This window comes from Chlamydotis macqueenii, chromosome 8 (genome assembly GCF_036417535.1).
Source record: "Chlamydotis macqueenii isolate bChlMac1 chromosome 8, bChlMac1.mat, whole genome shotgun sequence".
Taxonomy (NCBI): domain Eukaryota; kingdom Metazoa; phylum Chordata; class Aves; order Otidiformes; family Otididae; genus Chlamydotis; species Chlamydotis macqueenii.
This window is the reverse complement of record NC_141563.1, coordinates 5,251,583-5,265,373: the sequence shown is the minus strand read 5'-3', so window position 1 is coordinate 5,265,373 and position 13,791 is coordinate 5,251,583. Positions and strand designations below refer to the sequence as shown.

Sequence of the window (13,791 nt, the reverse complement as noted above, 5' to 3'; positions counted from 1 at the left end):
GAGAAACTGCTAGATTCCCTCCAAATATTAGTGAAAATCTCAAGGGAGAACAAGCTGATTATGCTAGTGTTCTCGTAAAACAAAGAGTATTCAAGTATGGTAAATAAATACCAGGAACAAGAACGGTAGTCAGCTGTCTCCTTAAAAGCTTGAAGCCTACATGTCTTCATACTGACGGCCTGCTTCTGAGCAGCACACTAACGAAAACATTTTCTGTTATAAACAAAACCAAACCCACCCTTCCCAGGAGGACAGGCGCCTGCCGTCCCCAGTACCACAGCTGGCGGAAGGGGCAGGCTGCCCAAAAAGAAACCCCAAAGCAGCAAGTGTGCCTTTCTTCAGCGTAATTCATACAGATTCTGAGATGGATTTAAATGTAGAAGAGAGAGTGTGAGAGCAAGAAACTGTTAAAACAGGATACTTTCCACTTGCGTACTGCCAGTCAGAGGTTTCTGTTGCTGCTGGAACTGCAACCGCAGCTGCGAACGAGTCAGAAAGCCCTGGGGCTTAAATACAGAGGCTTCAAGGAGAGAAGGGTATAAAAATAAATTCCAAAGGGCTTAATAACATTGTACAGTGGCTGGATATTCCGGTGGCAGAAGGGAACTGGTGACTCTTCCATCAAAACCTAATCACCCAAAAGCAGTAAGATCCTTTGTTTCAGCCAGCTCATCAGTCTGTCACCCACTGGGGCTGTAGTTTTTTTCCAGCATCCCAAATTACAGTTAATTTACAGTGTATAAATGCAGACAACACTGACAACGTAACAGCTAAATCAAAAATACTGTGGAATGAACACAGTCAAACCTTAGCGACTCGATTCAAAATCTGCAAGGAGCCTTTCACTCGACTTCAAAGGAATTGTTCTCAGCATTTGAGTGAACTTCTACCAAAACAAAAAAAGGCAAAAAAGGAGCGGTGCCTCACAGCTTCCTGCTGGGACTGTCCCTCACGCGGAACTGAGGATGGGCAGAGGCCAGAAACCTTCCCGAGCTACCACGCAGGACACCGCCAACTCTCTGCTGCCAGGCCAGACGGGGGAAAAACGTCTGCTCCTTCCAGAAGACTTTATTTATGCGTTGGTCGACCTTTCTAGCCATTAGGACCATCTTGCTTCAGCAGTTAATTAACACAAGTGCCATAATTTAATACAGTTAATGCTACTTGATGCCCTTTAATGTACCTTCCATTAGTGATATTATTGTAGTATTACCCTGTAAATTAAAACGAGATCAAGACTAAGAGAGGCTCTCTTTAATTAAAGTACTGGCACACTGCATCGTCCGTTATTCACTAGAAAAAAACCACCCTGATTTAGTGAAGCAGACCGTCAGCAAGTCAGAATTAGTTCATGTGGATTATTAGGTTTCTTGAATAATGTGAGCACAATGGGGTTGCTGAAATTGCTAACAGCCATGTTTCCTTTTTTTCATCACCTTAATCAACACATAATGCAAGCGGTAAATTGGAGATGAACAAACAGGTGGTAATAGCGGAGGTAAGGGGTTCGTGGTGAGTACGCGGGCTTTCATCTCTAATGCAACATACATCAGGCTGATTTCACACCGAACTGCAAAGCAATGGCAAAACAAACCCTACGCTACGCGGCCAAATCTCTCACCTGTAAGTCCTTGTGAAGCATTAGCCACGCCAGCGCCTTGTATATCAAACATGGCAGCTTTAAGATGGATGCTTTTCACTGTCACCGGTCCTTAATATACAGCACGACACAAATTACGCTATATGCTGCCTTTAGAAATACGCTGTTATGAGCTTTGATGACTTGAACTATATATCTAACCCACAGGTTACTTTTTCCAGTAAAAGAACTAGCTTTATAACGTGTCTGCCAGCACCACTCGTCCGCCACACGTCAAGCTCCTTGGTGACGTCCCTCTGTACCCCGGCCTCACGGAACAGTCCAGTCGGGCTTTACTGAATGTACAGAAATATCCAGGTCGCAAAGCCCAGAACAGGAAACACTGTAGGAAAAAAAAAAATTCTAAATTTCCAGTTAATTTTTAATTAATTCTAGTTAATTTTCCAGTCTCTGAGGACTCTTGCTTCCCTCCACTGTATTCCCAGGCTCGGGGCATGCCGGGGCACACGACCATAACGCTGATGTTGAGACTCTTCGGGGGGCCCCGATAAGTTCCTGGTAGGAGACCAAACCCACCGCAAGGCCGGCAACAGCGGGCCTGCTGCGAATTCCCTTTGGTGCGACTAAACAATCCGCCTGCCGCAGCCCCGCAGCTCGTGGCAGCAAGCAAGCCCATAAAGTCTTTCACAAGGAGGGCTCGCCACATCTCGAAGGAAAGGCCACCGAATCCCTGGAGAGCTCTTCTTCTCATTAGCAAAGAGTGATAAGAATTCACATGAATCTAATCTAGCGAGACGCTATTACACATCAGATATTTCTTTTAAAGCATGTGTCCAATTACTGCAGCATTTCCACAACAAGCAGCAGCATCAGATAAGTTCTCTGTACAGACACGCTTCATTTTCACAGACGATTTTTCACAAGATCGCCGTGCCCCAGATGTGCTCGGAGGTTTCTGGTTCTGATTTGCATGCAATGCACTCCTGTCTAATCCTTCCCATGCTTTCTTTGATAAAGCACCGATAGCCTAACTGAAGTCACACTAAGCTCCAAATGGGTTTTCAGACGGGGAGCAGCTTTTCCTTACAGCGTAAGGACCTTCGAATCCCGAGCTTTGATAACTTTGATCCCTCTGTAGAGCTAACCTATGTGGGGCCCGATGGAGAAAGGATACGCGTTAAATAGAACGTATGTGCTACTTTTAACATCCTGAGGCTAATGTTACTGAACTAATTCAAACAGCACCTTTCTGTATGTATGTGTACGTACTTCTGTGATTGTAGCTCTAATCTAAATCTCTGGTCCTATTTTGATGTCATACAAAAATGTATCAGCACTGCAAACGCGCTTCTGCATTCAAATCTGTATGTGGCATCAGAGGAATATTTTTCAATAGATCACACCACAGTAATTTGATTGTATTTTGATTTTACGTGTCGATTTTTGCAATATGGAAATGCTTATGAACATGAAAGGCTTGTATAAAAAAGGTAGAGAACGGCAAACTCACTACAAGACTAATAAAAATACAGTCACCAGTGCTTTATGTAATCACTGTCTCTATTTTTTTTCACTCAGTCTTGTGTCTGCAAAAAATGCCCTAGCCTTCCAAGATACATTAGCTTTTCTGTTCATTTTGATACTTAGCTTCTCTTAAAAAAAAAAAAAAAGAGAGCTTTTTAAAAAGGAAGATTTGAACTCTCTACAGAAGAAACAGAGAAGGAGAAGGTACATCAGAGAGGTGAGTGAATTGCCAACAGAGAAAGTCCCGTTTATCTCCTCTGAACAAATTGGCATCCAAGACAGATGTAAGGGGTATCACCTTCCTGCCTGAGGTCATCGGTTAATTGCTAGTTTAGGGTGGATAGGAAATTTCCCAACAGGAATATCATTGCACAGTTATTATTTTTGGGACTACGGCACCTGCTACCAGCCACTGCTTGCCCCAGAGGGACTATTTGTCTTGAATCCAGCTGAGCAATCATCTTTGTTATATTCAAATCACTCTCTCCAAAACACTGTTATTTTTCTCCATTTTACTTCAACCTCACTGCATTTCAGAGCTAATTGGACTTTAATCTCTGCCGCCTTCCTTGTTCGCAGGCGGTTCATGGCCGGACCTGGTGGGAAGGGTCCACGCGAGGGCTGCTGTGTCAATCACAGCTTACATTAAAGGCCTGGAAAAGCCCAGTGATAAAACAGAATCACTCTTCTCAGTTAACTGCCACCAGATGAGGCTCCAACTGCGAAAAAGCAGAAAATGTCCTAATGCCAGGCTGAACTCCTGAGCCAACATAAGGCATCGTTACTATTATCCTGTTCTTGAGACCGAGGGCTTAAGATCCCAGGCTAGTGACAGCGAACTGAGTCAGAAACTTCTAGTCTGACCACAAACAGACATCAACGGCCAGATCTCCAATGACTGTGTTTCGGCTGAAAACGTCGTCATGTCTGGGGACATAAACGATTTCGAATAACCTCTAAACCCAAACGTACACGCCAGTTTCTAAAGGTATATATTCTCTTACCTTCCGTATACCCTTATGTCCGAAATTGCATAAAAGTAGCGTGCCAGGTGTTGCTCATCTACATAGATTTCTCCAGTTCCTGGCCTGAGCAGTCTTATCCTCAGATCCGTGACAGTAAAGAAATCTCTTAACTTCTTGGTTGTGTCAAGCTGGCCATAAAGAGAGGCCATGTTATGAAGCCGAGGTCCAGCAAAAAAAGCAAATCTATCTTTGATTTCAAAGTGGATTATTTTACTATTTGTCATGTACCCAGTAGAGTATTCCTCTGTGCAAATGATTTCTAGGACTGTGTGCTGCGATAAATCCCTCACCGATTTTGGATCCATATGGAAAGCATCTAAGCAGTCCGTGGCATAGTACTGGTAGGGCTGCCATGTTCGTCCATAGTCGAGCGATTTCTCCAGGATCATTTGGTCTGGACGGCCAGATTCAAACGTGATAACTATGTTATCTGTCAGCTCAATGGTTTTGTTCCAGGAGAGCGTAATATTAACATGAAGAGGCTTTGGATAATCCTTCCAAGTCGTGGACTGCCAAAACGTGGAGGGATGTCTTCCTTCAAGATCGAACATCAGCTCTGGAGGATGAGCCAGTTCCTGGGTACTCGCATCACATTCGTTATTGCACATGTAGGGATTGCCCTGGAAAAGAGAAAAGCAGCGTTACAAGATGTACAGGGGACCGGGACACATAAAGATGTTTCTTGTCTGACGCACGAGAACTGCTGCTTTTTCTCCAGGAGTGAAACCAAGGAGGGAAAAACAAATGCTTACAAGGAATACCTTCATCCTAATGGGATTTATCCTGGCTGTTTCACCTGTTGATGTAAAGGTACAAACACACACATATATGGCGCCCTTACTTCTCTAACATAAACATTTTTTCTTAGCACATTTTAGAGAAAGAAAATATTTTATTTACCCTGAACTACCCGGACAGTGATTGAGTCACAAAAGACCAAGAACAGCAAGTCTCCAACAGCTGACTCAATAACTGACTCTTCCTACAAAGACACAGCAGCCAAAGAGAATTTCTTTACAAAACAAGTACATTCCTCAAGAGCTGCGTCCACTAAAGAAGTAATTTTTAGGGCAAGTGTTTAGAAGTCAGCAGTGCAGCCCATACATACTCTGAATGAACCAATATCCAGTACGCTTCCCAGTTTCCCTTCACCCGGGCTTGACTGTGCTCCCAGCCCAGCGCCGGCTTGCCTTAACACTTTCGCGCTTCTCACCAAAAGCCATTAGAAAAACAGTGCTCTGCCAGCTCTGGGGCCTGATTCAGACATCTGCCACCCTATTATGGGGTAGCAAAGTACTTCAGGAAGGACTTCTCACTGGGCACCGGCTCCAGTTTATCAGGACAAGCTAATCCAGCACTTGGTTTGGCGGGAGATGGCCGCAGCTGGAGCACCGCCGAGGTGCTGGGCTCTGACCTGGGGGCCCAGTTAAAAACAGCAACAAAAAACTCTTGCGAATAGCGCACGGCTTTTACCGCTGCTCGTCCTCCGCAGCAAGGTGGAAGTGAATTATTCTCTTGCTGGCCTTTTGATGCATTAACTTGCACACTACAATCTTCCGCTTCTCCACAAAGGCTGTTTTGTCTGCAGACTGGGGGTGTCCTGCCAAGAGAGCAGACCCCTGGGCCGCACTGCATCACGTCTATCTAATTTCGGCTTTCAACAGCACGGTAGTGTTTTGCCACTTGTTCATTCTGTGTTTGCTCCCGAGAGCAACCGCTGCTCTGAATCCTTCCCTCTGCCCTACACACGGCGTGTGGAAGAGGCCGTGCCTCTTCTCACCGATGGCCAGCACTGCCAGGGAAAGAGATGCACGCGCCTGTGCCTAGCAGTGCTTGACGGGGGCAGAAGTGTAGCTGCTACCGTCATTAATCAGAGTTCCCCTCGCCCGCCCTGCAAAGAGAACAAGCCCTGGTACGATAATCAACCTTTTCCTTTCTTCTAATTACAGTCATGCGTCTATCCACCTCCTGGCCTCGGGGCAATGGAGCGATTCAATGCCATCCAGCGTGGGAAATGGGTCTCAACCATCAGTTTCCACCCTGGCCGCCGCTCTGCTCCTTGCCGTGCTCCCACGGGGCACCAGCAAGAGGATTTCTGCACTCGCTCTGACCTCCCCACCGCCAACCTCCCTTACCCGGGCAGGGAAATACTATTTTCCTTCTCTCTCTCTTTCCCACTAATACAGCTAAAGCTGACAACGATTCATGGGGACTGGAAGTTAGGGAAAAAGCCTACAAGACAACCAAAAGGGTTATTTGTAAAGCAGCACACTGCTCGTTACACCGCCAGCTTCAGAGCACGCAGCTGTAACTGGAAACACCCTGTAAAACACGTCTGTAACAAGTCCCTCTTACAGCTCTGGTTTCAAGCTCACGGTTGCTATTTCCACGCCTTCCTTTTGAATAAAACAGTGAAAATCAAAAATAAGTTTGAAGCAGGATAGAAAAAACACCAAATTTTTAATTATTCAAGCTCCATTTAATATATCAGACACAAATGCCAGGACTTGCTAATTTACTGAGGCCTTTTCCTTAGGGAAAATACATGGATTGTGAAATCCGTACGGTTCCAGACCCTTTGGCCATATGTGATTATCAATTTCACAGCAAATGCTCAGAGGTGCGTAAATCACACCTTTCTGAGCTTTACTAGAAAAATCTTGTCGCTTCTGTACCTGTCACCTCGGAGCCGCCTGCGCACCTGTAACATGCACGCGCCTGTCACCGCTTTGGTAGAAGCAGCTTCACACTTCGGAGGCCACGGGCATCGAAACACAGCAGATAGATAAATGCTGCTGGGTAGGCAGGCAGGGGCAGTAAGGACAGCCGAGGGATGGCTTTGGGTTCCTGCTCCACAAGTAACCACCGAGCCTGCCGTGATTGTCCCCGGTAAAAACCAAAGCCGCTCTGATCCGTTAGTCCCTGGCTGCTGGAGGAGGCAATGTTTTATGGCTTCCAGCGGGTAATCCAGATCCTGTGGGCTGTGTTGGTTCTCTCTCTATATAAGAGCTGATTTCTTTTGCTCCCTTTTTCTTTCACCTTTTCCCTTTTAGTAAAAGCTGAGATGCCAATATCATCAGCGAACGCTGGGAGACGGGGCTCTAACAAAACACGAGCTAGCGTGAACACAGCAAGATCGTGACACTCAGTAGCGATAAGGGCACTGAAAAGAACGGTGCGGAGAATGCTCAAAATCTGCCCCAGCTTGCTGCTGAATGGCAGGCTATGCCTCTGTGGGCAGAGGGCTTTTTGGGAAAGCTGAAGCTATTCTCTTTTAAGAGGCGAACAATTTGATGACACCAAAATAACCTGTGTGGAGTTCAGTATTCTAGAGAGGAAATTAGGAGAAAAAAAAACTAGGCTGATAAAAGCCAATAAAATGAATGTTCTGAGTTCTAACATAGGGAAGGGGAGAGAAATGATGGGTTTAGGTAAGTTCCCCTCCTCCCACTGACATGGCAGTCACTGAGGTAATCTTGAAATATTTAGTGATTATTGCTTCAGAGCCTCAGAGTCAGATTCCTGTTTTCTCTACACCAGCAACTTGCCTTTAAACTGCTTCTAGTTCCCCTTAAATGTAATTTCCACGTTAAGTCACACTCACATTACCGAAACAATGTAAAGGGGCCTTACCCTACATGAATGGCCCTTAGTTAGTATGAAAACAATTAACCGGGATTTTAATGTCCTGATCTCTGTGAGAATCCTCGTTAAAAGCCCTATGTCAGTAAAACGAACATGATAAAGAGGAACTTTCCCCAAGCTGTGAAAACTAAGCCCATTCCGTGCTGGGAACACCTCAGGGACCGGAGCATCAGCAGCTGTACGTAATGCTGTGACCAGTTGGCAGCTGTAAACAGATCTGCGCTGAGGCCTTCCAGGCAGCAGCTCTTGGGCTGGACAAGGCGGAAAATATTTATAACTTCTCAAAATGATATTTAAGCCATTAGGAGATTTCTAAATAATTAAACACTAACAAATACTTCTAAACACTTTACTGCCAATTAGCGTAAAAGGTATCTGAGGCCTTCCCAACACCGTGACCATCTAGAAGAAACCCACTCTTTTCCTGCACAGCCACTGGAGACTGATATTAAACAGCTCCTTGCAGGCAGGGACATTAAGCTGCTATTTATGTCATTTCAGGCCAAAATATCACCAAAGTAATGGGCACAGTCTCAGAGCTCTGGCTTCAGGAAGAGGTACCGGTGTTGCTGGCACGGAGAGGGCCCGCGGGCGTATCACGCATTCGATCACGCTCAGCCCTGCCTGGACACAGCCGAGTCACTGGGGAAGCTGGGGGCCAGGGCTGACCAGTCCCAGCAGGGTTTCCCCTCCGTTAGCTGGATTTAGTTTGTTTTCGCCATGCAGCGACGTCTGTCTGCACCAGCGCTGCCGCTCAGGCCAAGCCCGCGGCCTCTCATCAGGACGGCTCCTCTGTGGCACCCACACAGGCTCAGGGCTTGATTGAAGACGCTGCCTCTTCCCATCTGCTTCCTGTCCACGCTAACACCGCATGGACTGTTCTGCTCAGGGACAAAGACAGAGGGGCTTAACCTTTCTGCAGCACGAATACTGGAAGCTTTATCACAGATTACACGCTGTAATAGACACCTGGCTAAATCCCTGCAGAGGATTACAACTTGCATTTCCACACCGGTGAAGGCTGCCGAGTCCAAGCAGGCCAAGATTGTAAGGAGGAAAACAAATTTTCAAGAGGCGAGTCACAGCGACCGATTCCTGTTCGGCTGCCCCAAGGCAGCTGGCTGAGACGCGCAGGACAAGAAATAAACACAGCCTGACGCAGGTCTGGGGCGAGGGGCTGCAGTTACCGCATTCAAGTCACGCTTTTGGAAATAACAGAGAATTTCTGTTTTCCTTTCCAAGAGATCATTACAAGTAGTCCGCTTGGTCCCATGCTGTACATTGTGGATGACTAATTAGACATAATAGCTAATAGCAGCAATTGCCCTAACGCTTACATTTCACGTGTGGTTTTTAACCCAGAATTACTTGTTTACCACAGCGGAGCCGGGTTATGACACCATTAGTGGGGAGATACTGCTCCTTAGGCGTTGTCCCACTAAGGGCACGTGGTCGCAGCGGCGGAGGCACAGAATCCGTCACAGGGTAATTGATGTTCTCCAGCTCACTGCAGCCATTAGCTGCTTGGAAAGCATCTCGGTCAATGTCTGCAGAATTATTGTTGTGATGAAGACAGGGACGGCTACAGACAAGAACATTTTACCGTCAACGGCCTTCCATCACTGCAGTGACAGCATTTTAGGGTAAAGTGATTTAAGCTAAGAAAGAAAAAGTGCTAGAGCCTCTGCGGAAGATGCGATGCTCTCTTCACAGAGCTCCCAAGCGAGAGGCATCTGGCTGGCAAGACAAGCACTTTGAACTCTGAGCTGCAGGCTGAGCAATCCATGTTCTCCAAAACCAGCAAAAAGAAAATAAAAGCATGTTTAAATCAATAACTTCTGGGGAGACTTAAAAAGATTAAACCAAGGAGGATCTGGCTGGCCAAAAATAATTAATAATGCTTAACAACTTCATGCACTTTTAAGCTTGAAAGTACATTGCAGATTATGCAGCAAACTCGGTGCAAGTAGGCCCTTAAAATTCAGATTTTAAAGAGATATTTAAGCCTCTATAGACCTGCCACTTCACCTTGTGGAACACAGAGCTAGCTAACTAATCTTCACGCCAAGAGCCCCATGAGGCATGGGATCCTGTCCCAAATTCACAGACAGATGCAGAGTTAGAGAGAAACGCTTTCGCATGACGAGCTCTATTGTACTGCTTCTTCCAAAGCCACCGGGGAGATCACGCGAAGGCACTCTTGCACGCAGAGTAGCTCTCAGATTATTAGATTGTGCCTCTCTCCAATTCTACGAACTGAAAACGTACCACAGGAAACATTTTAACATTTGCAGCACCAAATGTATGGGTGCACTTGGCAAAGGCACTTAACTCCTAGCAGAACGTTCTCTCTTTTTAATTACTTTAGTCACTTTTTGGAAATGCTTTTCAATTTATGAGGCAAATGGAGTTTTGTTTCCCCTGAAATATCTCTGCCCACTTTTCTGGGGGAAAAGTCTACTTATTCCTAGTTGGTACTGTTATGCTCCCGAGGCCATCTTTCACTTGGCAGCCTTGCTGATGTTGTTTTGACCACTCGATCATTCTAGCACTAGGTACCAGAGCTACTGGCACTGACCCAAGCGTGGTTTTGTTATTTCCGAAGCTCAGTATTGGTCTTTTCCTCTTCTATCGGCAGGTATCTGGCAGTATAACCATGCTCCTATGTATAGCTTTTGCAGTGTCAGGAGGTGCATAACGCTGGGACCCCGTCGTGCTGAGCTCTGGCTGAACAACGTGGCAAATGTTGCAAGAAAACCTGGGTTTCCTTATACACTGGACACATTTCATCAATTCATAGAATCATAGAACGGTTAGGGTTGGAAGGCGTCATCGCTGGGCAAGGGAAAGCCAGTGCAAAGTCAAGTTGGTCCATTGTGGACAGACGGTCTCCGTTGCTGCAGCGATTACAGAGGGAAGGCCAGGGGTAATGGTTTTAAAATAGAGGGAGGCAGATTCAGACCAGATATTAGGAAAAAATTTTTTACGCTGAGGGTGGCGGAGCAGTGTCCCATGTTGCCCAGAGAGGCGGTGGATGCCCCATCCCTGGAAACATTCCAGGCCAGGCTGGATGGAGCTGTGAGCAACCTGATCTGGTTGGAGATCAGGGGGGTTGGACTGGGTGGGCTTTAACAGTCCCTTCCCACCCAAACCCTTCTGTGATTCTACAACACAACTGGATATATAAGTCAATGTAACTAGTCCCATGTGTTTATTGCCCACAGACAGACTGAAGAAATGTGCCACGGAGCACTGGTGGAGGCAGGTGGGACGTGATGGCTGTGGCTTCTGCAAAAGGTTGCTCTTAGCTTTCTAACTAGTTCCCAAGGAAGCTCCGTCATCTGTCCCTGTGGCCCCTGCTCCTGCGGTAAGGGTTTCCTTGTCCTCGTGGTGGACAGGTCTGTGGAAGCTCATGTGAAGTATTGATGCTGCGAGTCCTGGCAATTGAGGACCTTCAGATACAGACCAAGAATTCAACCTGATTTCTGTGTAACTCAAGTTAAGTGAACAGAACGGGCACCGATGTGGTGTTTAACCGATGAGCTACAACAGTGTTCTGTGCAACCCTATCCTGTGCCAATTTCAGCAAATGCATCTTATGTGGCCAGCTCTTCATGCAGACCGTTAATCCCAGCCCTAAAAACCAGTCAGTCATGCACGTTCTAGCTCTTGCACGAGGTTAGGAATGAGCTGTGGTGAAACACAACTAAAAACTCTGAAGTTATTGAAAAATGAAAACAAAACGGGTTTGGATCTCTTCATTAAAGGAGAAAATTATCATTATTTTTGTATTCGTATTTTAAAGAGTTACAGTGGAAACTTTTTCATGAAGCTGTTACTGGTCAGTTGTATCTTATTATGGCAAGATTTTGGATATAACAGAATGGGCTTACAACAAGATTTGAAAAGCTGTCATTAATACAGCTGGACTAAAACTTTCTGTCATCAAATTGCCACTTACATAGCTTAATGACAATGCTGCGTGTATTATTTCCTTATTTCAAACTAGGTAGCGGAAGGCTGAAACGCTAGCGCCCCACTAAGAGTACATCAACAACTCTGGCACTCAGGTGGTTCGTGCCATAGCTGGGGTTACCCGTTAGGCCTGGCTGGCTGAACAGCATGGCGGGTCGCAGCTTTGTAACTAGTGCCTCATGACCTGGCGACTTTCAGATGCAGTGATGCTCAAACTGCAGTCCCAGAGCAGCGTCGTATCGTTTCACCGCGGCGGTTTGAAGGCCACATTCCTAAGGGTGGGTGTGAGGCTGTGCGTACGCGGACACGCACAGCGGGCTCCCGTCCTGCCGGGGCCTCGCCGCCGCTCACTTGCCCGGGCCCTACCCTTTCCTCACAGCACGGCAGAACCGACCAAGGGCTTCCAGTCCCCAACGCTATCTTTACACGAAATTAGAATGAGGCTACTCTTTAAAATAGCACAGACTTAACTCTTCCGGGCTTGGAAGGGGGCCTTGGAAAAACTGGAAAAAAATTCAAGAAATACCATCGGGCCCCTTTTCTATCCAGTCCAGCAGCTTCCAGTGGATCCACTGGAAAACCTCCATCCTTCAGAGCTGCACCTCTGCTGTGGGCTCAGCCCTGCCTCAAGTATCAGCTTGCCATCCAGCCACGCGCTGCTTGCTCAGCCTCTCCCCGCTCGCCGCCCTGCACTTCTGCTGGGGAGCCGACGGCTTCCGAGCCGGCAGTTCCTCCCTAAGGACAAATTTCCTGCAAATCTAGGAGATCCCACCTTTGCACCTAGCGATTATGCTGCTGTCTGAGAGGGCTGATGTATCTGGAAAGCAAGTACTTTTTTCTCCGGTCTAAGCTTTCCACAGGATCAGGTCTCTGATCTGATGTACCCCTTGGCCGGGTGAGCGCTGGCACAGAAGCAAAGCAGTGCAGAGACACTGACTGGCTTAAGGACAACACGAAAATGCTCCCTAAATTGTGAACAAAGAGCCAAATTATGCCTGTGCTGTCGTACTCATGCTTATCTGTTAACAGGTCATTTACACATACCAACAGCTATCTGCATGTGCAAGTGTTGTTTCTGCTGTAAAAGACCATTCCGGGGGCGGAAATGCGTGCTGGGCTGGGGCACAGCCAGTTCTGTCCCAACAACATGACTTTCACTACGTATGTCACCCCAAGGCATCACTACTAGCCTTACAAAGGGAAGCAGGATTGAGGATAACAAATTCAGCTTATTTCTCTTCCTACAGATGTAAGCACAGCACCGGCAAACACTGCCGGGTTCTGCACTGAGAGGGTTTCTGTGGCAATCTCTGCAGTCTAAAATCAGGTGTGAGAAATCTCTTTTTTTCTACAGGCAGTACTTTTTTTTTCTCTATATGTACGCATATGTGTGAGCAGGCTTCAGATTTTTTTCTTTGCTTCATCTGAAAATTGTACCCTTCCCTAAAAGCGGAATCCGCTGCAGCTGGGCAGCAGGGCTGGGCTGGATGGAAGGTGCGTTACACGAGCTCGTTGTGATTGCAGGTTTTACATTTTACCCTGAATACTGTCACGGAAATTGAGATACCACACCAAGCTATTCTGATTGACACAAAGTTTGTACAAAACTACTTTCATGCATCAAAACACACAACTGCTGTGCTAGGAAGTTAAAAGGCGGAATAACAAAACCAAACCTAGCTGGCTCTCGGAAGACAGAGGCCTCGTTTAAGCGCTCACCCTGAGGAAACAGAACTCACCATTTATTTCCTGCTCACAATTTCCACCAGCTTAAAAGATGCTATCTGCTTGCCTAAACGCACAGCTCCCACAGACAGTTATTCTGTATAATCTGTGGGACACTGAGTAGGACGTATGGCAAGACAATGAGCAGAAGGACACCAAATCCTCCGTGGTATTCATTAACGCTGCCGAGACAAACCACTGCCAGCTCTAATCATTTTCCTGGGGTGACTCCCGCTTCCTCCGCGGGAGACTTTTAAGACTGCTAAAGAGGATTGCGAAGTAGTAGCAATAGTTAAA

The 13,791-nt window shown here is 46.6% G+C and overlaps 1 protein-coding gene across 3 annotated transcripts in view; it reads right to left on the bottom strand.

Moving 5' to 3' along the window:
• Nucleotides 1-13,791, bottom strand: part of NTNG1 (netrin G1) — a 156,010-nt gene that overhangs the window by 82,382 nt on the left and 59,837 nt on the right. For all 3 annotated transcript variants that reach the window (XM_086753343.1, XM_086753341.1, XM_086753342.1), the window contains one exon: nucleotides 4,129-4,769. In XM_086753343.1, coding sequence (XP_086609469.1) covers nucleotides 4,129-4,769 — 641 coding nt within the window. The remainder of the gene's footprint in view (nucleotides 1-4,128; nucleotides 4,770-13,791) is intronic.